The following is a 25,791-nucleotide window of genomic DNA, read 5'->3' as shown; positions in this document are numbered from 1 at the left end:
CTTGAACAATCTGTAATGATTTGGAAATTTGATTTATATAAAAGGGTCACAGCTCTATTATTACACCTAATAACAAGTTTACAATAATGCTGTGTTATATGCTGCTTCAAACCTTACCTGAAACTTGTGTTGGCCACGAGGATTCTTATCTCGTGCTGCCACAAATGAACACTCTCCATTGAAGGTGTAGTTGAGGCGGTCGAAGGTAGTGTAGTGTGGGTCTCCATAACCCTCACACACACAGTCGCGGCAGCGCTCAGGTGGAACACACCGCTCACCCTTGCGCACCAAGCCAGGGGCACAGAAGCAGCCTGGGATGCAGGAGCCCTCTTCTGGACAATGGCTTTCATCATCAAGTGTCTCACACTGCTTCTCACACTTTGAACGGAAGCAATCCTGGTAGATCTCCCCAGGACCACATTCCTTGTCTGAGAATGAGGAGACAATGGTGGTGTAGTGAAGGTGCTTACTCTGCTTTCAGCTACAATTAACTCTTAATTTGAGTAAACTTGGTAAGAATTACTGAAATTATACAAACAGTAGCCAGTATCACTATGTATGTTTGCAATTATTTTGTCATTTGCATAGTGTGTGTGTGTGTGTGTGTGTTTACCTAGTTGTATTTACCTAGTTGTGGTTTACAGGGGGGAGTAATCTCATAGTATCCTGTCTCTATATCTATTCAGTTTGGTCTTAAAAGCATGGACAGTTACGTCATTGACAACGTCTTCACTGAGTTCATTCCACTGGTTCACACTTCTATGAGGAAAACTATACTTCTTGATGTCTCTTCTACAGTTAACTTTCTTCAGCTTCTTACTGTGTCCCCTTGTACTCTGTGTCTAAATTTATAAAAACATTTTTTTGTCCACATTTTCCATACTATTTATCATTCTATAGATGCTTATTAAATCTCCTCTCTCTCTCTCCTATTTTCAAGGGTAGGAATTTCCAACATTTTTAATCTCTCTTCATAGGTTGACTTGCTCAACTCCGGAACCATCTTAGTGACTGTTCTTTGTACTCTTTCTAATTTCACAATATTCCTCTTTGTGTGCAAGTCCTGCATTTGTATGTCTTGTTACAAAATACCAACTAGTCTATGCCACATCACAAGAATGATAAAAACAAATGTTGGCTAGGTTTTGGAAATGAAAATTTAAAAACCTTCAAAACATATCATACCCCATCAATTGACAAGAAATAAACAGGAGAAAATTAAGAAAAATTAATACGAAAGCACAGATAATCGCAGGATTCCTGGTGTTGTTTGATGGTTTGAAGAAATGCAGAGTTATTATCAATACATGATGGAGACAAAATTGAAGACCAAATAGATGCAGGGAAACTCACAGCATTTTGTGGTGATACGCCAGTCTGAAATGGATGCATCAGGATTCTTCTCCAGACACTTTGAGACATAGTGGGTGAGTGCTTGGCAGCGGCACTCCTCCTCATCACCCTTACCAGCCAGACAGTCACACATGGTCTCAAAGCAATTCTTGATGAAGGGTGCAGGATTAACCATCTTGTGACACTCAGTAAATGGTTCCAACCTGTTAGATGAAAGAGCATCAATGTAGAAGAGAAAACACTTTTTTTTACAATTTTCTTTTAAAAGAAAATTTCCATCTACCAGTACAGTATATGGGGAACTCTTTGTTTATTCCTGTGTAAAGCCTCTTATTGATGCCAGGATGACAGGCATTTTTAGTGTATTTATCTCTCCAAGATCCATATTATGCATCATGCATAAATCTCAACAAAAATGCTACAACAACAATCATTAATAATCAATAGTCTAGAAGTTATACTAAAAGTATCTAGCATTCTCTTTTCTTACAAAATACTCAGCAATTTTCCTTTCACTCCACCTTTATATATTCTCCTTATCACCTATTTTTTTAAATTTTGTTTACAATGGGAATTTTATGATAATAACTTTTCAAGTAGAACACAAAACAGAATATCTGGATTTTACAGCATTCCATATCAAAGAGAAAAGCTGTGATAGTAAAGAACACACAGAAGAATAATTTATAGCAAATGTCACTCATGGAAAACTTACATTATTTTGTTGCACAATTCAAAAGCTTTGCTGGTCATTTCACGTGAACACTTTGGTTTACAATCATCGCCTTCCATGCTCCAGGCATCACTTAATTCTTCAGTGCTGTGGGCTAGTGAGCCATCAGGTTTCACCTTCTCTTTACTTAGACCATCTGAATGTAGGCCACACAAACCATCAACCTGATGCACCCGCTCATCACCAAGCTGCAATATCAGTTTGTTATCTTTAGTTCATAGATATGTACAAATGAAAGAAAGCCAAGGGATAAAATACAACAAAGTGAACCATCATAAGGCAGACCTTACAGGCCTTGAGAGTCTGGCATCTGATATAATGACAACTGTAACAGAGCTCCCAATGCTCTATGGGAAAGTGCTTTTGGTTACAGAATCAATGGCATCATCATCATGCTGAAAGAGCAATTTGGAGTTGTTGATTTTGTATCATGCAAAAGACTGTTTTTGGGGGGCAAAGGACAGAAAAAATTTAGAATTTGAATGTACTCAATCAATACTTAGATACATATGACATTAAAAACGAAGGGTGAATAGAAAGCAATTGTGTAGACATGAACACATGATCAGTGATACATCCTTGGAGATGTCATGTTCCTCCCAATCCCACATCTAATCTACCCAGCTGATCATGTCAGATGCCAAGAAGAGGGGATGGATCTAGCATGATGCAGCAGGAGTAAACAACTTTTGCTGCTATCTCTTGATACACAGAAAGCCAGATATGCTGTACAAATGGATCTATGAAGCAAAGGTAGTGAGGCTCAGTCCTCTCTTCCCAAAATGTTGAGAGACTAAGATGTGTGGGAATTCTTAAGGTGTAATTCCCACATATGCATGTACATGTCTCAGTCATCCTGAGTCACAAATTCTAAAAGAACTGTTTCATTAAATATACAAAAAGCATGACCACAAAATAATGGTTCTTTTTCTGTCAATTAGCTGACTACATCTACTAACTTCTCTTCACTTGTCTTAAATGCATATTTGCAAAGAAAACTCTCTCCACAGAGCCTGATCCATTATACATTTTCTACATTTTCTAGGTAAGGCATCAATTAGGAGCAAATGATACTCCTTAAGAAATTAATGAAATTACTGATACCAGATAGTGTGTATCTTAATATGCTGAATACCTTGTGGGCTGCAAGACTCACTGTGATATTGATGTTCATTTCCACATTCCACTCCACACTGAAGTCAAACTTTTTGGACTCAAAATAGACAGAGTTGCCAACCCGAGAGACACTGAAAGTTTTGCTGGAAGTGCCGATACGCTGAGCCTGGTGGGGAAAAGTATTTGGGATGTTCAAGTAACCTATGATCTACAATATAATGAAACCACCTCAGATAAGTTTAAATAAAAAGATATTCATGCTGTACATTTTGGCCAGACCATTACAGTGAATCATTTATATCTTATATATCACCATCAACAACTGCCTTATCTTTACTTCTCACCTGTGCAATGGTGTAGATGTGATCATCCCAAGAAATGTGGAGGTCTGGCTGGATGATGAGTACATGTTTCTCCAAGGTGATACTGAGGTACTGGGTGCACTGATCACTCTCAGAACAGTTACTATGCACTGTAATCAAGAATAAAATAAAATAAGGATGTACTAATGCAATTACCATTACTATTACATACACCTCTACTATTGATAATACTACAAACAAAAGTAATGAGTGTCATATACTACCTTTGTATTAATTTTAGCTTTATCATTTTCAGCTTTATTACTGGCTTGGAACTACTGAACTATGGAACTCAATTGGTAGGCTTACATCAAATTATGTGTGTGTGTGTGTGTGTGTGTGTGTGTGTGTGTGTGTGTGTGTGTGTGTGTGTGTGTGTGTGTGTGTGTGTGTGTGTGTGTGTGTGTGTGTGTGTGTGTGTGTGTGTGTGTGATGAATGAATGACATTAATAAAATGAAACTTACAAATAAAAGAGCACATATGTTGATAATTAATATAATTTGGATTCAGTGTGGATAAATAACCGCATGATCTTAACTGAAGTGGAACTCACAACACTAACATATTTCTCCTCTGTCCTAGTAAACAGGGTGTAATACAAGTTTCTGTGGTTATTGCTAAAAGTGAAAGTACAAGTTATTTTAAGTCTAAAATATTCATTGCACACATACATTTTGAGGGATTACTTAGCCATGTTATGAAATTCAAGTGAGGGTGGCCAAGAGAGATTCACAATGGTCAGGCAGGCACCCATGGCGAGGTGTATGGATGCAGGATGTCCTTTGGTGACATTGTGAAACCATAAAGAAACACTATGTTTGCATACTCCACATGGAGTGTGCATTACTATAAGTGTAATGCATTGCCAACAGTTTTTTCTCAAATTTATGCAATATTAATCTAAACATATTCACTGTTGCTGTCTAAATGGGAAACTACAAGTGACTGACTAACAATCAGCTGATTTGCCACTAGCCTCGCTTTTCCCCACCTCCCTGCCTAGGCAACCATGGTGTCATGTAGCATATTATTTTATCTATCATTAATTACAACCATATTATCCTTGTGTACTGTTTACCAGTAAATTACTTGTCCATTAATACCACTCATCTCATGATGGGATACTGTAATGATCCAAAACTTGATATTATACAGTGTAGATGTTCATGTGTTAAACTTTTTGCTGTAATGATCTCTGGTACATGTTCCTTAGATCTAAACTACAAAGTTACTTACTCCATTAGATGGATCTTTCAAACCAAAACAAGTCTGAATATATGAACTAAGATATCAACACTAAGCTGATGATGATACCTCTGCATATTTAATTGTTTCACCTTTATAATATATTAGTTAAAAATTAATGAACCAAGGAATCCTGGTTGTTTAGTCCACACATGGAAAAACAGCCTCTGATTCCTGGGTTTGAGTCCTACTGGAAGCTGATCATTTTCTGCAATTGTCAAGTGGCTGAAGATCACCTCACATGCTGCACTCAACCTTGCCTTTGATTGTGATTACAACTGGGAACAGTGAAAGATGGCATGAGCCTCTACAGATGTCAATTTAAGAAATCCTGCTTACACCATTTAGGGCAGGGTAACCATCTAAGCCTTCAAGAAGTAAGTCTCCAGGAACAAAGCCTATAGCTACAAGAAACAAACTGTACACTCCCACTCACCTGCAACCACCCAGTCCTTATTAATCTTGTCCTGAGCCAAGATGTGGTTGCAGACCTCCATATCAATATCGGTGTTGCCAAAGCTAGAAACAGTGCGACGCTCTACAGTGCACACTGGCACTAATTCTTTATGTGGCATAGCAGTGGTAGCAATAGGTGGAGGACTGCCCAGTGGCTCTGTAAATCACAAAAAGAAAAAGACAAAAAATTACGTATAAATGCTTCCCAACTCAACCTTGAAAGAAGGAGAGTTCTGATGTTCCAGTATCACAGATAAGATTCTGATTATTAGCTTGTTGATGAAAAGAGATCCTAAGGAGGGGACCTTGAGGTACTTACTGCAGGCATACTTTGGACACTCTTCCTCCACAGGGTTCACCCGATACAGCTCTTCATTCAGGCTGCAAATCACAATCTCAAGCTGATCCTGCAAAAGACATTTCCTGTTAACACAATTCATGCCATAAAAGTTTTGTTTTGAAATCATATTTAGAAGACAATTAATTCAGTTCAACTATAGGGACCTCTACATAATCAAATAACAATTATAGGGTGCACTTTCCCACACAAACGGAAACAATTACAATACAGAAAATCCTTGTTTTCCCCTTATATTCACTATTCTTGATATTTGTCACCTGATATGCAGACCAAAACATTTCAGCTTTCCATGCACTCACACCCCAAACAACTCAAATCTTACTTGTGGGCACTTGGGAGGCACAGTGGAAGGTGTTGTGATTGATGGGATAGGAGTAACCTGCACACAGGTATAACGTGGGCAGGTGGAACGGTCTTCACTGTGGATGTACATGATGGTGAGATTGTTGGGGCACTCCACGGCAGGGCACGGCAGAGGGGTGGATGGTGTTACCGGGACACATTCATACTATGGGCGAGTAATGTAATTTTATTACAAACAAGATCTAAGAACTGTAACTATAACCGTAAGGGATAAATTTAAAAAAAAGATAGGTTATATTTAATTAATACAACTGATTTCAAGAACAGAAGACTAAATACAAGTTACATATTCCAGTCAACTTCAGGAAAAAAAAAAAGGAAAACAAAGCTCAACCCTTACTGGAGGACAAGGATCTGCTAGAACGCTGACATCAGAAAAGAAGATTTCATAGTTTTCAGGACAAACAGGTTCTGAGCAATTCTCCTTGGGTTGTTCCAATGGTGGCTTACAGATGTATTGGAAGCACACTGCATCACTCTGTTGGGTCTCCAGTGGGAACTCTTCAGCAAGGTAGTCTACATAATCTGATCCTTGCACTTCATATCCCTCAGGGCAGGTAGGTGGAGGACATGTGGTTGGCTCAATGAGTAGTGGAGGGTTGCAATCATATTCAGGACAGTTGTTGCCAGCCTGTGAAAATGTCAGTTTTGGGTGTCAGTTAAGTGCATTAAATGGAGCTAGGGCTTTTGTGATAATTACAAATTTTTATGCAGTATCCAATTTCTTCATGTTGCTCTTAAAAACTGCTAAAAAGATGCAGGTATTTTTTTTCAAAAGCTCCTTTCCTTTCATCCTTCCCTGACTCAAAAACATTCCTCCTGGCTGGTCATCAATCACACATACAGCTCTCTTTGGCTGAACTACTTTCACCTCATACATCCAACTTTAACATATTATTTTTTCTTATTATTTTTACCACTTCTGTAAGAACCACATGCTCTATGACTTGCAGCATTCTTTCTTTGAATATCCTAAGTATTCTCACATGATACATCAATCTCGACAACACACTTTGGTAATTTTTCTTTTATATATATTCTCTCCTTATCCTTTCACATCTAGTTTCCAAAGTTCTAAAATTAGTTTTCTTATCATGTAACTGCTCTCTATTCATTTTTCATATACCTTTTTTTTCCATAGCACAGCAGAAAGGTCATAAGTTACTTAATCAAACCTAAAATATCTTATTTTCAGTCTTTTTCAGCAATTTCATAATCAATCAGCCATCTGTACTTTATTCTGTGCACTATGGATAAATCTGTTTTAAGCAGTCAATTATTTATGTTGCTGTTTTTTTTCTGACAAGAGGTAATTTTTTTTTTACCTCTAGATTTATTTAGTTTGCTGTTCCACATTTAACATCATGATATTTTTATTACTATTTTGAAGTTTAGCTACTTCTTGAACAAAAATATGTTCTTCTCAATCCAAATATATCCTTCCTTCTCAAACTGCTTTCTATAATCATTATTCTCTTATTGAAACTTCTTGATCTGTGATGGATGAAACAAATTCTAAATAAATCTTTCACTCTTCTAATATTCTGCCCTAATTACTCTTTTTCCTACTTCATTCCTTCATAACACTACTCACAGGTGGCCTGTCTAATATAATGTTCCTGGGAAACTAGAGGTCCTGAGATCATCAAAAATATCACAGCTTGATCCTTGCAATACCTTCACCATTCAGACAGTAAGACCACATATATACTACTCCTTTATAACAGGAAATCCTAATGATTAGTATTAATTTTCAAAACAAGATCACATATATACTACTTCTTCATAACAGGAAATCCTAATGGTTTGTTACTAATTTTCAAAACCAAAGTTAACTTTGTGTTAAAATGAAGTTGTCACATTCTGCACCTGAATATAATTTCCTTAGTTTCTGTAAGTACTGCCAATGTATTTATTATTACTGTTGTCTGCAGCAATGAATGCCTTAATTCTTCCCTGTGAGATTTCTACTTACTTCTGAGAGCTTGACTACAACAGTGTAGCCTGGTGGGCACTTTGGGCTGGGACAGAATGAGGGAGTGGGTGGAGGTTCACACTTCACCTTGGGGCAGAAACCCTTGGACGGATGCACCTTCAGCTGCCAGTGCTCAGGACAGTAAGGTGTAGGGCAAGGTGATGGAATTTCTGTGTGAAATACACAAAAAATCACTTAGTATCAAAAGACGAACACATGGCTGGGAAAGAGAGAGAGAGAGAGAGAGAGAGAGAGAGAGAGAGAGAGAGAGAGAGAGAGAGAGAGAGAGAGAGAGAGAGAGAGAGAGAGAGAGATTATTCCAATGTGTAAGATGAGATATATAGTAGAAAGGTACAAGTGGCAACTTTACGAAAACTACATTAAAATTTGACAAACTAGTGATAATAAGTAATAGTAAATTACAGCAAATCTAGAATATATACAGTGTTCAATTTCTCACTACATTTTAGTTTTTTACTATTTTAGTTGTATTTTGATTACAAGCTACATTATTCATATTTCCCTGATATTATTTCAAGTAATAGTATTGGCATTTTTCAAGAATAAACAATAAAGAGTGTAATTACTGATGAGATTCATAAAAACTTAGAATAAATAAGCAACAGCACCTGGCATTGGAGTGGTGCATGTCAGCTCATCATCAGGACAGTCCTCAATACCATCACACCATGATGTCTCATTGAGACAGAAGTTGCTTGAAGGACACAGTCTGGTCCCAAGAGGGCACGGCTTACACACACAACTACATGAGGGAGTCATGACTGACTTCTCATCCTGCAAAGCATAAGAAAGCCAACTGAAAGACATTTACCAGTATTGATACTGTACTTATCTTATTTCTTTTCCTTTTCTTAAGCACATCTATTTATTATTCTTGTGCTATGATGAACATATAGATAAAAACAGATAGATGGACAGATGGATAAAAAGATATAATATTTAGCAGGAAATATTCATCAAACAATAAATAGGTGGATCTGCCATGACTCATGAAATTTTGTTGCATAGTATCTACACCTATCTCAATAAAATGTGAAAATGCAATTAAAATAAAAATTGTCGAAGTTACAACAAGGAATAAGGATGTGATGTATACTTACATTATCACAGGGTGGGCACTCCTTGGGAACACAGAATGTCTCACCGCCCAGAACACATTGGCACTCCTTGCATTCTTTGCTTTCAAACACTTGACCCACTTCATACCTGCAGACACATTATTGTGTTCTCAGCTGGTTAACTTAAGAGCAATCATTATAAAATAAAAAGAATTAACCTATCAATAAATACTATGGATCAATGATGTGATCATAGACAGGTATGAATATAAAGCACTTCTTTTTGTCAAATATACTGAGTGAAGTACTCTTATGATGGATACTCTGGTATGTACAGTAGACTGTCAGTAAGTTACTCAAAGAAGATATGACTGGAGGTCTTTAAGTAAATAAAATTATAAATCTAAGTAAAAGTACACATAAAATGGTAAGGAGGTGAGATGTCATGAAGCTACTAAAAATGATCAATGTAAGTGAAAAACCATCTCATAAAGCAATCTTTATGATAATAATAGTATATGCAAACAGGAAAAGGATGAGTGAATCAGAAATCTTAAAAAAAGCCTTGAAAGAAAGACTGGACAATGCCTTCACTTGGCAATAAGTTGTGAACTTTCACCACAACCATACTGGGGCATATTTCATTCTAAACACACTATTATTATAACCTTAAGCTTAATGAATATGATTTGATGCAAGGCAAGCTGCACATTTACATGCATCAGTGCATTTTCTGTTACTTCTTACTGCATGTGGGCAAGAAAATCCATGTCAAGTAAATTATGGAAACTAATATGAATGTAAGCAGTATCCTTACAATGCTCCTATATGATAGATGGCTTTCTTCACGTTTGAAACAACAGACACATGCACCTGATTCTATGCACAGACAAAAAACTAGTGACATCTCCTTAGCTCTAGGCCAGCAACAACAATAAAGCCATTTTGCCTCAATGCTGAAAATGTCCTAACACATTGAACTGAGTGAAGGAACTACAAAGAATATGATACAACAAATATAATGATAACTAAAACCATACACAGCTACTAAAACCATATACATAAAACAGATAACACATGAAATAGAGAAAATAATGGTTCCACCCACCTGCTTCCCTCTTTATAACATGGACACTGGCTTAATGGGACACAGTTCTGTCCATCAAAATATTCATCCTGGTAGGTGCAAGGAATGCAGGTCATGTAGTACTCTTCAGGTAAACCAGGGCATGTTACACAGTATGGAGGAGGAGGCTGGGTGGTAGTGAAGACTGGTGCTGGTGTAGTAGTCACTTCAGCTAAGTAAGAGGAAAGTAAATTTTCCTGTAATTGAATTAATATAATCCAGCTTTCTATGGCATAAAAAATGGCAAAACAATAATAATCACTAGTGTTCTCAAACCCAATTTTTCTCCCCATTTGTGGAACATCATCTCTTCACTTGTGAGCCTCATTTTCATTTTTCACCTAGACTTGGGTATAAAAGACCAGTGGTTAGTTGCTTGTTAATTTATCTATGCTGTTGAGAACTGTCGTTGTACTTCTTCCTGATATCTCCTTCCTTTCCATGTGGAATTGGTAGTTGCAATCATTTCAGCAGAAGTGCGCAATGATGTTATCTCCTCTCATACTCTATTTCACATTTTTAAAACTTTCTACTATATATGGTAATAATTTATTTTTTGTATCCTGTTTATTTCCCAAATAATTCTATGGTGTAACTTTTCATTAACTTAAAAATGGAATACAGTGATTTTCCTTTTACAGAAACTTCCATTAAGGGTACAATATTTCAGTGCTTATGCCATGAATGTAATCTTAGTCATACTCTCCCAGGAATCCTGGGGAAATGTTTTATATTGCTTTATACATTAAAGCACTAAATAGAACTTGGAATTCACATTTAGTTTCTGAACTATTTTCTTATGGATTCTGTCCTCTCTTGCTCCAAAATGTTCAGTTGCTGTTGTGGTACATGGTCACTGTTTTTTTTGTCTTAAATTTATCAGTAGAAGAGTTCAACATGGTTTCACTTTTCCATTATTCATAAATATTGATGTGTACTTTGCATTTTCAATACATGTAAATCTGTATGATAATGCTCAATCAAAACTAAATTACATATATGAAAGATGCATCAGAGAAATGTTCTTAGAAGAGAGTTGGTTGATTGCATAGAGCAGAGACTTTTACAGTGGCTTGCATGTACAGGGAAGTTAAAAGATTGACTGGTGAAGATAATTGGATTGGATGTGAGATACATTACTAAAGAAAAGATCATGAATGGAATAAATGGATAATGTGAAGAGAGAATTGGATACAAGATGGATGTCTACAGAAAAGCAGTTATACATGACATAAATGAATGGGGAGAAGTTATGAATGTATATATACATATATGGAATGCAGCCTTGTAGACCTGTATGTTATGGTTAGCCTTCTTCATGATTGATGTTGATCTACTACATACATAGATATACGAAAATATGAAAAGCTGAGAAGAAAGGTATAGATATACTCAAGTGTTCTCAGTGTTCGTGTAGGATAAGATTGAACATATCATTTATCAAAGTTAAATGCTTGACAGGACGTATATGATGTGGAAAAACTCTGGACTTACGATATGGATGGAAACACCCAAGCACCTCCACTCTCAGAGCAATGTTGGAATTCCACTGCTTGGGCCGCAACTCAAGGAAACGGGTGTTCAACAACCGATCAAATTTGTTCTCCACAGGAGTGTTGCTGTCAAAGTTTGCAATGAATACCTGAAGGCATGAAATTATTTGGCTGTTAGTTTTTTGCATGTGCCAAATGAAGATGAAGATTCACACAGTAACAACATTATGAAACAAGAGAAACCTGAAGGTGTGGATATTAGCATATATCAAACTATGAACTGGAAGAATTTTTTTTTTTCCTATTATGAAAGACTGACAACTGTGAAGGATGGGGATACTGCAGTATACTTTGATGTACACTAGGAAAATGCTGGTGATGTGCTCATGATCATAAGTTATAAATAGGATGACACAGTAAATGCCTCAATAAATGGCATGTTTTCAAATATAGTTCTTATAGTAATTCATTAGAACTTGTATTATTACAATAAGTTACTGTACTTATATTCTCTGTCAACACACTCTCTTGCTTTCTTATCCAAACAATCTTTTCACTTTGATAAATTACTTCAAGAAGACATTTTCTGTACCACTAGAGCAAGTTAAAATGAGATAAAGCAAGGGAACTGAGGACTCCCTTCTCTGAATTTATATTAATATGAGACATGGCAGTCAGTCTAGTCTTGGCTCTCTCTCTCTCTCTCTCTCTCTCTCTCTCTCTCTCTCTCTCTCTCTCTCTCTCTCTCTCTCTCTCTCTAGGAGGATTCTTACCCTGGTAAATAAGTACCACATGCTGTGGAGTTATAACATTATTAAACATGATACCTAACAACTACATTTGCTAGCAATAATCCTCAAACCTGCACTACTGTCACTGCTTCAGTAATAAGCATAATAAGTAGATATCATGCATACTTAACTGCTATCAACTTTTTTTAATCAGATCAGAACAATAAATCCAAAAAAGTATAGTGAATCTGAAATTGCCCATTATTCTTAGTGAATATATAACTGATAATATAATGTTTGATAGTTTTATTCATAAACTGATTTGTATTTGCAATGAATTAGTAAAGGTTACTAATGGATGGCTAGAAATGACATACCTTGTCAGTACCATCTGGCTCCTTGATGGTGTTCCAACTTTCACCATCAGGGGAATACCCAACAGTGAAAGACTCCACCCATTCTGGGGAGCCAGGGTGTCCTTGAGTCACCACTCCAGACAGCAAGCTTGGCTCAGTGAAGTCAAACTAGAACACAAAAAATAATTAGGAAATTTTTTTACATATAGCCTACATAAGGCATTATATACAGGCACTTTGAAATTTTCATTAATTACAACTTAAACACTTCAATAACAAGCTCTTTAAGGTTACTGAGAAAGTATATTAATCTTCTCATCTTTTGTAAGATACATTTGTAAAGCCACTTAATTTTAATGTTGATAATTTTTTAATCTGCCAGTTCTCTAGTGACTTTGCCTGTTACAATCTTCATCACTTTGTGATAACCTTTGATATTTTCCCCCCCTTCTAGATACTACACTTACAAAAGTCCAAAACAAAAATGCCCAAATGATCTCTTGTCTACACAGGATTCCTTCATTTATTTAACATCACATCTTTCTTCAATCAATCATCTTGCATAGTCTTACAATTTTCTCTAACACATAAATCATCTCTGTACTGCATGTTGAAACATTTCTCTACTTCATCTATTCTCTAGTATAGGTGAGCAGGATGGAGATCCTAAAAGGCCAAGTTTCAAAAGCTTTGATAATTTTTTTAAGTGTCACGACTTGAAAAGTCAGTTTCTCTCCAGAGAAGAGCAGATTATAAACTATATGCTTAAGAACTACAACTAAGACTCACCCTCACAAATTGGTCTTGACTGGGTTTTGCTACCCACACCCCAGCTGAGAGGTATGAATCTGGCTGAGTGTTGAGCCGAATGTTCTGTTTTCCATAGTAGTCATGTCGGTCATCCAAAACAGATGATACTACTATTTGGAGGTCAGATAGCAGGCCATTCTCAACTCCCATTGGCTCATCACACTTCGGGAGTTCTGTCAAAATCTTTACATGTCAATTTCACATTAAACATGAACATATTGCTCAATGTATTAAAATCTTTTCATAGCGCAAACATACACAAAATTACTATTGAAATTGATAACTAAATGTCTTGATCATTCATTTAAGTGACTAAATTGGGTTTACTTTGAATCAGAAAATGTAGATAAAATCTATTAATGAAAGCAGTCCACTGTGTTGCTCTATCCTACCTACTTAATAGATGATACTGTGAAGTAACTGAAAAAAAAAGTTTGTAATGATAGTGAAATACATACAAATAATGACTAATGAAAATACCAGTTCTTTTGTAGGCAATACTATGTATGTGAAGTAATTACAGAAAACAAAAATATGTAAGATTTGGTTAATGAATCTAATTCTATATGTCAGGGAACATAAGTGAAAGGTAATCAAAACCAAAAGTACAATATTTTTTATGAGTTACATAGCTGATTTCACAGATGTACTCATATATAGTAAAAGCTTATAACTCAGAATGAATGGATAATTATTATAAGTGAACAAATTTTGAATATGTTGAAAGTGTTTGCATAATCATATGATAAGAAAACTTTATAAAAAGAAGAAAATAAGAAAGAAAAAAAAACTACCCACCTGTTGTGGTTGATGTAATGGGAACCATAGGGAGCTCACAGCCTATAACCTCCAGCCGCAAGGCTATGGCACGGTACCAATTGGTGGGCTTAACTCTGAGGTATTGCATCTCAATGGGCTGATCAAACATCTGCTGCTTCTCCTCTACTGGGCTGATTGGACCTTGGAACACCTGAGAGGCAGTCATGTCACAATGTGGTCATCTCTACATAGTGTGATACTTTTTTCCCATCTCATAAAATAAGTTACTTTTTTCTAGTGCAATACAAGTAATGAAAATTATACCTTGGGTGGGCTTGAGGAGTCTGTGGGGTCAGTGGGGATGTCAGTCCAGATGATACCATCCCTGGAGTACTGCACATTGAAAGCAGTGATTCTTTCTCGAGTGAGGGGGTTGCCAGCCACCACTAAGCCATACACTGGTGTCACCGAGCCCAAGTTCACCTCCAAGAACTGGTCCCAGTTGTTGCGAAGAGGAGACCAACCTGATGCTGTAAACAGAATTATCATTATTACCATGATCCATTCAGGTAAACATTCCTGGCAGCAAAATGAGATTATATCACCTGGGGAATATAATCAATGTGATGGATGGAGCAATACCAAACTCAAAAGCATGAATCAAAAGTGAGTTAAACCACAAGGCCTACATATGGCAGTTTCCATATAAAACATACGTACCCATATCCATCTGTCATCTTGCTCTATCAATTTATCTAGTCTTCTCTTAATGAACCCTGTTGACTCAGTACTAACAATCTGATTAGATTTAGTTATACCAGTCACCTAATACTGTGTACTTCAGAAGATTTCTTTTTTTTTTTTTTAATCCAACTTTATCACTGATGAACTCATTACTTCTAGTCCAATTTTGATAACTAATCCTGAAGATTTTGCTTACAAGCATATTATAAACAAAATTCTACAGATTAGTAAATAAGATTGAACTAGAAATAATGGGTTCAAAATAAAGTCAGATTAAAAAACATGGAAAGTTAATGATAACCATATTGATTGGTAAATGACTAAAAATGGACTTAGTACCAGGTTGTTTGTACTGAGTCAATAGGGAGCTTTAAAAACTTTAAAAGAAAAGTGCATTAATGAATTTACAGATAAGGATGATAGGTGGAGGCAGTAGACACCTGCCGAAACGATAATTACTCCCAGTGAGGTCTAAAGCACTGTTCAGGGGGTGCTGTGAACTTATCATTAAACCCAGCTGTGACCTCACTGAACGTTTCCCTTTGTGTCTCACAACACAAGGGGGTAGTCACAGCCTGCCCTCTAAAGACAACTCTCTTCCTCCAAACAAAACTACAAGCACCTAATAACACACACACCCTTCACTCAAAAAATTTTAAAATCATGGCGACTCCTACACCAGCCTCGGAGTCCCCATCTGGGGAGGGGACCATAAATGTCCCCAGGTCGGACTGCCTTTCCGTCGACGACCCTAAGTGTCTTGACACCCCCCTCAACTTTTTCTTCATTAACTTCTGCAACATTCGCGGTCTAAGATCTAATTTTCAATCTGTAGAACACCACCTCTCCTCTTCTAAACCTCATCTTCTTTTCCTCACTGAAACTCAGGTGTCTGAGGCAACTGACAGTAGCCCCTTTTCTGTTCCCTCCTACTTTCTCTATCCTCATTTTCGATCCAAAGCTGGATGCTGCGTTTATGTGCGCAATGACTTAACCTGCTCTCGTGCCCACGCTCTTGAATCTTCCGAGTTTTCCACCATCTGGCTACGACTACAGAGTCATTCTCATACTAAATTTATCTGTGCTGTATACCTCTCTCCTAACTCCTCTGACTATAAGAAATTCTTTGACTACTTAACTTCCAAAGTGGAGCACATTCTGACCCTCTTCCCTTTTGCAGAGATCTCCATTCTTGGAGACTTCAATGTTCACCACCAGCTTTGGCTTTCCTCTCCCTTCACTGACCATCCTGGTGAACTAGCCTACAACTTTGCTATCCTCCATGACCTAGAGCAATTGGTGCAACACCCTACTCGTATTCCTGACCGTCTTGGAGATACGCCCAACATTCTTGACCTTTTCCTGACCTCTAATCCTTCTGCTTATGCTGTCACCCTTTCTTCTCCGTTGGGCTCCTCCGATCACAATCTCATATCTTTATCTTGTCCTATCACTCCAATCCCTCCTCAGGATCCCCCTAAGCGAAGGTGCCTCTGGCGTTTTGCCTCTGCTAGTTGGGGGGACCTGAGGAGGTATTTTGCTGATTTTCCTTGGAATGACTACTGCTTCTGTGTCAGAGACCCGTCTTTGTGTGCTGAGCGCATAACAGAGGTGATAGTGTCTGGCATGGAGGCGTACATTCCTCACTCTTTTTCTCGTCCTAAACCTTCTAAACCTTGGTTTAACACAGCTTGTTCTCGTGCTATACATGATAGAGAGGTGGCCCACAAAAGGTACTTAAGCCTTCCTTCACCAGAATCTCATGCACTTTATATTTCTGCCCGGAACCATGCCAAGTCTGTTCTCCAACTAGCCAAAAACTCCTTCATTAACAGAAAATGTCAAAATCTTTCAAGATCTAACTCCCCTCGTGATTTCTGGCATCTAGCCAAAAATATCTCCAATAACTTTGCTTCTTCTTCTTTCCCTCCTCTACTTCAACCAGATGGCACCACTGCTATCACATCTATTTCTAAAGCTGAACTCTTTGCTCAAACCTTTGCTAAAAACTCTACCTTGGACGATTCTGGGCTTGTTCCTCCCTCTCCTCCACCCTCTGACTACTTCATGCCTCGTATTAAAATTCTTCGTAATGATGTTTTCCATGCCCTCGCTGGCCTAAACCCTCAGAAGGCTTATGGACCTGATGGGGTCCCTCCTATTGTTCTCCGAAACTGTGCCTCCGTGCTTGCACCTTGCCTAGTCAAACTCTTTCAGCTCTGTCTGTCAACATCTACCTTTCCTTCTTGCTGGAAGTTTGCCTACATTCAACCTGTTCCTAAAAAGGGTGACCGCTCTAATCCCTCAAACTACCGTCCTATTGCTTTAATTTCCTGCTTATCTAAAGTTTTTGAATCTATCCTCAACAGGAAGATTCTTAAACATCTATCACTTCACAACCTTCTATCTGATCGCCAGTATGGGTTCCGTCAAGGCCGCTCTACTGGTGATCTTCTGGCTTTCCTTACTGAGTCTTGGTCATCCTCTTTTAGAGATTTTGGTGAAACTTTTGCTGTTGCCTTGGACATATCAAAAGCCTTTGATAGAGTCTGGCACAAAGCTTTGATTTCCAAACTACCCTCCTACGGTTTCTATCCTTCTCTCTGTAACTTCATCTCAAGTTTCCTTTCTGACCGTTCTATTGCTGCTGTGGTAGACGGTCACTGTTCTTCTCCTAAATCTATTAACAGTGGTGTTCCTCAGGGTTCTGTCCTGTCACCCACTCTCTTCTTATTATTCATTAATGATCTTCTAAACCAAACTTCTTGTCCTATCCACTCCTATGCTGATGATACCACCCTGCACTTTTCCACGTCTTTTCATAGACGTCCAACCCTTCAGGAGGTAAACATATTACGCAGGGAAGCCACAGAACGCCTGACTTCTGATCTTTCTAAAATTTCTGATTGGGGCAGAGCAAACTTGGTATTGTTCAATGCCTCAAAAACTCAATTCCTCCATCTATCAACTCGACACAATCTTCCAGACAACTATCCCCTCTTCTTCAATGACACTCAACTGTCCCCCTCTTCTACACTGAACATCCTCGGTCTGTCCTTTACTTATAATCTGAACTGGAAACTTCACATCTCATCTCTAGCTAAAACAGCTTCTATGAAGTTAGGTGTTCTGAGACGTCTCCGCCAGTATTTCTCACCCCCCCAGCTGCTAACTCTGTACAAGGGCCTTATCCGTCCATGTATGGAGTATGCTTCACATGTCTGGGGGGGTTCCACTCATACTGCTGTTCTAGACAGGGTGGAATCAAAAGCTTTTCGTCTCATCAACTCCTCTCCTCTAACTGACTGTCTTCAGCCTCTCTCTCACCGCCGCAATGTTGCATCTCTAGCTGTCTTCTACCGCTATTTTCATGCTAACTGCTCTTCTGATCTTGCTAACTGCATGCCTCCCCTCCTTCCGCGGCCTCGCTGCACAAGACTTTCTTCTTTCTCTCACTCCTATTCTGTCCACCTCTCTAACGCAAGAGTTAACCAGTATTCTCAATCATTCATCCCTTTCTCTGGTAAACTCTGGAACTCCTTGCCTGCTTCTGTATTTCCACCTTCCTATGACTTGAATTCCTTCAAGAGGGAGGTTTCAAGACACTTATCCACCAATTTTTGACCACTGCTTTGACCCTTTTAGGGACTGGCATTTCAGTGGGCATTTTTTTTTATTAGATTTTTGTTGCCCTTGGCCAGTATCCTTCCTACATAAAAAAAAAAAAAAAAAAAAAAAAAAAAAAAAAAAAAAAAGGTATGTTTCATACAGGGATAGCCATGTGTACATACTACACCTACATAGTTCTTGCCATAGGTAAGTGTTATCATGATAAATTATCGCGATAATGATATCGAGTTAGAAGTTATCTGACAATTATTTTTTCCACATTATTGATTCATTGGTATCATTGATACTTTTGGTTCAAAAGTAACAATAACTGATGATTTTAGTTTTGAAGCATTAGCATATTGAAGTTTAAAACTTTCCAAATCATATGTAGTTATTTTACTTAAAACAATACTTTCATTAGTGAAGAGACAGGATAAACATTGAATTTGAATTTTTCTAAAATTTTTCTGAGTTTTCTAAGATGAAAATACAAATAAAGATTTGGATTTATCAAATTTTTATTTGAAATATCAATATTATTGTCGCTAGTATTAAAATTTTGGATTTATTGAATTATCAATTATTGGTTATTGGGCAGTAAATTTATGGGGGGGCGGTGCCAGCAAAAAATCTAATTTTCTTGCTCCAACATCGAAATTTGTTTTTCATAGTTAAATTACCCTTGAAATCTGCTGAGTTTCCTGTGAAAACAGCATCTTCATACCACAATTCCTTCTGTGTTTATTTGTGTTCCGTTTGAAAGTCCATTGAAAAGTTCCACGCACCACAGGCTATATGGCTTGTCATTATTTTTTTCCTTTTTTTTTTTTTCTTTTTTGCAATATATAGTAATATGAAGCACACTGGCAACTTAGGAGTGCAAGCTACCATGAGTGTGGCCCCTCACCTCAGTGTCTCTTGAGACGTCCATAGCAGAAGTAGCATGTTGGAAAGCCATTTGTCTGACTGCCTTCCCACCTTGATTAATTTCCTGGTAATACTCCCTCAGGTTGGATACTACTTTTCCAAAGTAAATCTACATTCATGATGCATCCTTCCAAACAGAGGATGTGGCAGTGGGCAAGAATTCAAGCTTTACAGGAGAAGAGAGAGAGAAACAAGCGAGTCAGGTTGCCTTATCACCCTTGCAAGGGATAGCACCACCTCCACCACCTCTCACTCACCACTCCGCCTCACTGCAGACCTCCTCATCATCTCAGCAACCACCCTCAACTTCACAACATTCACCTTCACCACCACTAAGCATAACAGAGATAAAACAAGCCATAAGATCAGACTTATTTTGCCAACTCCTGCAAGACAAAATTCCTCCCCCTTCTGAAAATGAAGAGAGAGATATTTACTCTCACGCTCCCAGCTGGAAAGCATCATAGGAAAATCTTGTTATGAATGTGAGGGATGACAAGAGCATTGGTGTTTCAAACAATGCCTTTGACTGCTCCACTACCATCATCCGTAACACCTGCACAAATCACGAAGATGTATCTGTAAAGCCACAACAGCTGATGGATGATGCAGGGAAAGGAAATTTTACAGAAATTAACTGTAAACTTGTTTATCAGGCCCTGATCAACGACCTATGATGTAATGGCCTGAATAGAATTTCTCAAGCACCAAGCACTCCCCCAATGTCAAGTGGAAATTTCAACAGATATGCAAACTTCTTGTATGAGATGTGGCAATACCTCAAAACAAATCAGCAGAAAGCCAGACACCAGTTTGCTTATTCACCTTGGCTTTGGAGCTTTTCAGTACACACTCTCAGGATTAGCTATAAAAGAGGTAGAAAGGAAAACACCACCAAAGACAACCAAGAGGTCTAGAGAAGCAAAATCAAGTCAGCATTACAAGGCAGGAGGCTTCTAACCTGGCGACAATGTGGAGGGTGGTGCCCTCTGATACCCTCACCTGCGAGTGAATAATATCCTGTAAATTAGGAGGGAACCAGGTGCCAAACAGGCCTGAATGTTACAATAAATACTTGTTTTATCTGGATTTACCTTACTATCCCAATATGTGTAAAATTATACCACACAGAGCTTGCAAACTTCATGAAACTCACTCATCAATAGAAAACAGCTCTTATCTCAAAATTAAAGTTATTGACATTTCAAGCTAAATAACTCCATTGTTTTTCAAGTGATTGTATACATACATATATCTACGAAAAGGAGAAAAGTTTTTTCATCGAGAGACATTTTTTAAAATACCTAAGGCTATCACAGATTTTTTTTCTGAAAAAAAAAAGTAAAAAATGTCACCAAATTTCTTAATTCATTTTTTGAGAATGGCATTCAATAATTGAAATCTTCCTTGATCAAAATTAAGTCACATGTATCTATTGTACCCATACTAATTTTCAAAATGGTAAGTTGAAAAATAGTTGAGCTACAATGAAAAACACAAGTCATTTTTTCATTTTTTTTTCAGAAAAGCATGGATTTATTTCATATCTCCAAAAATAATGATCATATTCCAATGAAACTTTGGAATTTTATACTAAAGGTGTAAAGAAATATACACACCAAAAATAATGAAGATAGGAAAAAAATTAATGCCACCCACTAAGTAACTGGCAGCGCCCCCCTTATACCCAATTATCAATTACTTATGGTACTGAATCTAGGGTTATATTAGAATCTTAGGGTTCTAGGAATAATTTTGCTCACCAGTTAGAGGGTACTAAAATGAGCATGATGAGTCTGATGTGCAAGCTGTAGTGTGAAAGATGCTTCTACAGGTGGAGTTAAGAATGAATACATTAGTGGTAAAGGTTGGCAAATATCACTGGTTGGTCGTATAAAGTGAAAGGATGAGAAAGACTAAAGCATGTTAAACATTTAGAAAAGGAAAGTACCAAAGAAGACAGAGGATGAAATCCTAGGAAAGGACCTAAAAAGTGACAAACTTGATTGAAAGGTAGTATATATTTGTGTAGTTCAGTAAGTAGTCATCAGGAGACAAAAGCAAACCCATGTAAATGTAAGATTACAACTTTCTCCTAATTGATAATGACAAAGTAGTTATCAAATATTTCCATAATTCATTTATAAATTTATTTGAATAACTGAGGGACTTTGCAAACTCACACCATGATTCACTGCCAGTATTATCATTATACCATTAAAATTTTGAGATATCTATTTTAATTTGTATTCATAATTTATGCATGTAACTTCTGTTACACATGTCAGAGGTAAAATTGAAAGACTGGTAAGAGAGGAAAACTATCATGGCTGGGATTAGAATGAGTTATGTTATAAGCAAATATAAAAATATATGGAAATATTCCCAAAAGGAAATATACCATCTGAAAATTACATAAACAGTTTTTCTTTGTAGACATGTTATCATTAAAAAAAAAGTGAGAGAGTGGAGTGGTAAGCATCAGAAAAAACAAACTCACTGGAAAGACTGCTATCTGGGTTGTAGAGTCGTGCACTGGCCGGTCCGTACATGGTGCTCCGTGCAGGGGTTGAGGAGAAAGCGGAATCATCTACATTCTTCAGGAGGTTAATGTACCTTTAAAAAATAAGAACAAATAAACAAGTCTTTCTGGTGGGAAATCATTCAACGAAAATAATGCAGTTGGTTGAGTAACTTTTTTTTATTGAAAACAGGACTAGGTAAACCTTAGAGATATAGATATGTAGAAAAAAGAACCGGCATGAAAATCTAGACAAATCAAAGTCTGTGTCCCTGGGAAACTTGGAAACTGGTGGATCTCTAGATCCAGTTACTTGCCATAGAAATCACTCAATAAACTTTATTCCTTTAAAATTTGGGTTCTTATATAATTAGTTGCCTTATAATCTGACATACAGTGAGAATGAAGCATAAGTTACTAGTGTAACTAATGGAGACTTTAGATAAAAAAAAAAAAATTAGTCTCAGTACAAAGAGCTTTATCATATGCATGCAGGGATCTGATACAAGTAGCACATGCATGAAGATGCACATAAAACTGATACCTACACAAGCTTTCCTATTCAAATTATAAAAACTTACTTGTCAGGATAACATTTTGGAGGGGGTGTGGTGAAGTCTGGCAAAACGGTGGTGATCACTGTTGTGGTTTCTGTGGAAGGAAATTGACAAGTGAAAAGATATTATTTTCTTGTAAAATAATATTTAACATGTCAAAGAAAGATGTAATGATCTTGGCAACAAGCATTTTTCAGTCTTAATGAAGTATTCTAGAAATCAAACATATGATCTAACATTGTAGGAGCATAGGTTTCTGTAAAAAGAAATTATTAACACAGTGTTCCCCATATCGGATGAATAAGTGTTGAACAGCTTACCACAGGTGCAGTAGTATCTGATCTTGTAGTCCAGACAGCTACCACGCTCCTGAGCCGAGTTAGTACATCGGAAGCCAAAACGCACATCACAGCTGAGACCCACATCTGCCCCAGTGTTGGCACCACTGGCAGCCTCAACACATTCAATGTCTGCCAGTTGACCCTGATCAAGGAGTAATTTTATTAAAAGCTGTTCTGTTAGTTTTGTATCTACCTACACACACACACACACACACACACACACACACTTGCTATATACAGACCTTTAAAGGGTAAGGATCAAGTTGACAAAGAAGATTTAATTGTGAGGGACTAAAGAGATACAAGAGGACATGGAGTGAAACTGAGGAAAACAGCAAGTAGAAGCAAGTCAAGAAATATGGTTTCCCAAATAGAAGCATAGAGATATAAAACAACTTAGATGAAACAGTGGTACAAGCAAAAAATATTCATGAATTTAAAGTTAAGCTGGATAATTACAGATATGGAGACAGGACAGCACAAGCCTAGCTCTTTTCCTGTAAAACACAACTAGGTAAATACAACTAGGTAAATACACACATACACACACACACACACACAAAAGGAATTAACTGAGACGAGATGGAAGTGAAAGAATATGTTGGGTCATGGAGCAAAAAACTTATGCATACTATGATGGTGAATACAGTGAGACAGTGGGTGAATGAGCCTACAAGATGCAGAGAAGAACTATCATAGTTGGACTTAGTGTTTTCTAAAACTCCCAGAGAGTAGACCAAATATACATTGTCTGAGTCCACTGGGAAGAAGCAATCATGTGACAATAGAAAACTACTACAGGAGGAAACAGTGCTGCACAGGAATGAACAATTTAGAAATGGGAGACAGAAGTATGCTAAGGCAAACTTTGCAGAGCTTAATAAATTTTATGGGAAAATTAACTGGAAAGAGCTATTTGAAGATAAAGTACTGCAAAAAAATATGAGATATTTTTAAGTATAGAGAGGGGGTGCAACAGCTTGTACCAAGTTATAAAGTGAAAATTGGGAAGCATGAATGGTATATATATAATGCCATGGGTGTAGAAGCAACAAAAAGGATAGGGCATGGAGAAAAATTATGAAAAATCTGAACAGAAATGCTAGGGAAGAATACAGAAAGGCAAGAAATGCATATGGTATAATAAGAAGAAAAGAAGAAAGAAAGAAATTTTGAAAGTGACATAGTAAGAAAATGCAAAGAAGAGCCCAAACTCAGATATGAGTATGTAAATGAAAAAATTAAATGTAGGGATGACATAAACAAGTTAAAGAGAAAGAAGAATTCATGAAACTACTGAGGAGATGAGTGAACTAATGAATGAGATTTTTCAATCTGTATTTACAAAAGAAACTGATTTTGTGACACCAAAAGTGGTATCACAGAATAAGGGAATACAGGAGATACAAGTAAAGAGACAAGAAATCAAGATACTGCTGGAAGAGCTGGATCTTAGGAAAGCTATGGGACCAGATCAAGAAAATGGATGGATATTAAAAGAATGCAGAGAACAAATGGAGGAGCCCATATGGGATATAATTAACAGCTCACTGAGAGAAGGAAAAGTAGCAAGGGAATGGAAAAAGAGCTAACATAGTCCCAATATACAAAGGGAGAAATAGAATGGAACCATTAAAGTACAGTCCAGTGTCACTAATAAGTATTGTAAGCAAGCTTTGTGAAATAGTAATTAAAGACAGATGAATGCAATATTTAGGAAATGAAAAGATAATTACAGAAAAGCAACTTGGATTCAGGAAAGGGAGATCCTATGTCACAAATCTACTGAGCTTTTATACGAGAGTAATAGATGGAGTGCAAGAGAGGGACGGATGGGTTGATGTGGTATACCTGGATTTCAAAAGAGCATTTGATAAAGTGAGATGGATGGATGATTATTTACAGGGAAAGGAAATGAGAACAGTAATCAGACACTAATTCAAGTTGGTACAAAGTGGCACGTGGAGTACCACAAGGAGCTGTGTTGGCACCTATTATGTTTCAAATATATGTAAATGATATGACAGAGGATCTAAATATTTACATAAACTTTCTTTGCTGAAGATGCAAAAATAATTAAAATAACAAAGGATGAAGATGAATGCAAGGAGTTACAAAAAGATATTGACAAAATACATGCATGGAGCCAAAGATGGAAACTAGAATTTAATGCCAGAAAATGTCACATGTTGGAAATATGAAAAAGCAGAAAGAGACCTTCATGGAATTACAAAATGGGAGGAGAAATAATAACGAAAAGTAATGAAGAAAAAGATTTGATCCAGGACACATTATCACCTGAAAGGCACATAAATGGAATATTTGACTCTACATACAGGTTGTTAACAAACATTAGAATGGCATTTAACTATTTAGATAAAGAAATTATGAAAAAAAATATAACAAGCATGATACAACCTAAATTGGAATATGCAACAGCAGTTTGGGCTCCACATAGAAAAAAAGATGTTCATAAACTGGAAAGAATGCAGAGGATAGTGACAAAGATGATATCAGAATTGAAAGACTTAAGCTAAGAAGAGAGACTTGAAGAGATGGGATTACCAACACAACAAGAGAGAAGAGAAAGGGGAGACCTGATAATAATGTACAAATTAGTAAACAATATAGAAAGAATAGACATACACACACAAGAATTTGGACCAGAAGAGCCTAGTTTATGATAAAGATGGAGCTATACTATAGTCCCATCTCCTAATTATAATGATATGAGTAGACCAAAAGCTGATTCTGTGACAAGGAAAAAGAT

General features: G+C 37.1%; 1 protein-coding gene across 1 annotated transcript in view; it reads right to left on the bottom strand.

Annotated features, from left to right (window-relative positions):
* LOC135104399 (uncharacterized) overlaps nucleotides 1-25,791 on the bottom strand; it is a 127,193-nt gene that overhangs the window by 20,085 nt on the left and 81,317 nt on the right. The window contains exons 53-73 of the mRNA XM_064011800.1: nucleotides 23,001-23,163; nucleotides 22,705-22,774; nucleotides 22,103-22,218; nucleotides 14,644-14,849; nucleotides 14,359-14,530; nucleotides 13,540-13,733; nucleotides 12,772-12,918; nucleotides 11,665-11,812; nucleotides 10,153-10,342; nucleotides 9,087-9,192; nucleotides 8,595-8,760; nucleotides 7,966-8,135; nucleotides 6,331-6,621; nucleotides 5,950-6,135; nucleotides 5,586-5,673; nucleotides 5,247-5,423; nucleotides 3,547-3,674; nucleotides 3,243-3,368; nucleotides 2,069-2,274; nucleotides 1,354-1,556; nucleotides 118-428 (exon numbers count right to left, since the gene is read on the bottom strand). Coding sequence (XP_063867870.1) covers nucleotides 118-428; nucleotides 1,354-1,556; nucleotides 2,069-2,274; nucleotides 3,243-3,368; nucleotides 3,547-3,674; nucleotides 5,247-5,423; nucleotides 5,586-5,673; nucleotides 5,950-6,135; nucleotides 6,331-6,621; nucleotides 7,966-8,135; nucleotides 8,595-8,760; nucleotides 9,087-9,192; nucleotides 10,153-10,342; nucleotides 11,665-11,812; nucleotides 12,772-12,918; nucleotides 13,540-13,733; nucleotides 14,359-14,530; nucleotides 14,644-14,849; nucleotides 22,103-22,218; nucleotides 22,705-22,774; nucleotides 23,001-23,163 — 3,564 coding nt within the window. The remainder of the gene's footprint in view (nucleotides 1-117; nucleotides 429-1,353; nucleotides 1,557-2,068; nucleotides 2,275-3,242; nucleotides 3,369-3,546; nucleotides 3,675-5,246; nucleotides 5,424-5,585; nucleotides 5,674-5,949; nucleotides 6,136-6,330; nucleotides 6,622-7,965; nucleotides 8,136-8,594; nucleotides 8,761-9,086; nucleotides 9,193-10,152; nucleotides 10,343-11,664; nucleotides 11,813-12,771; nucleotides 12,919-13,539; nucleotides 13,734-14,358; nucleotides 14,531-14,643; nucleotides 14,850-22,102; nucleotides 22,219-22,704; nucleotides 22,775-23,000; nucleotides 23,164-25,791) is intronic.

This window comes from Scylla paramamosain, chromosome 10, assembly GCF_035594125.1.
Source record: "Scylla paramamosain isolate STU-SP2022 chromosome 10, ASM3559412v1, whole genome shotgun sequence".
Classification (NCBI taxonomy): Eukaryota; Metazoa; Arthropoda; class Malacostraca; order Decapoda; family Portunidae; genus Scylla; species Scylla paramamosain.
This window is presented reverse-complemented; position numbering and strand designations above follow the sequence as displayed.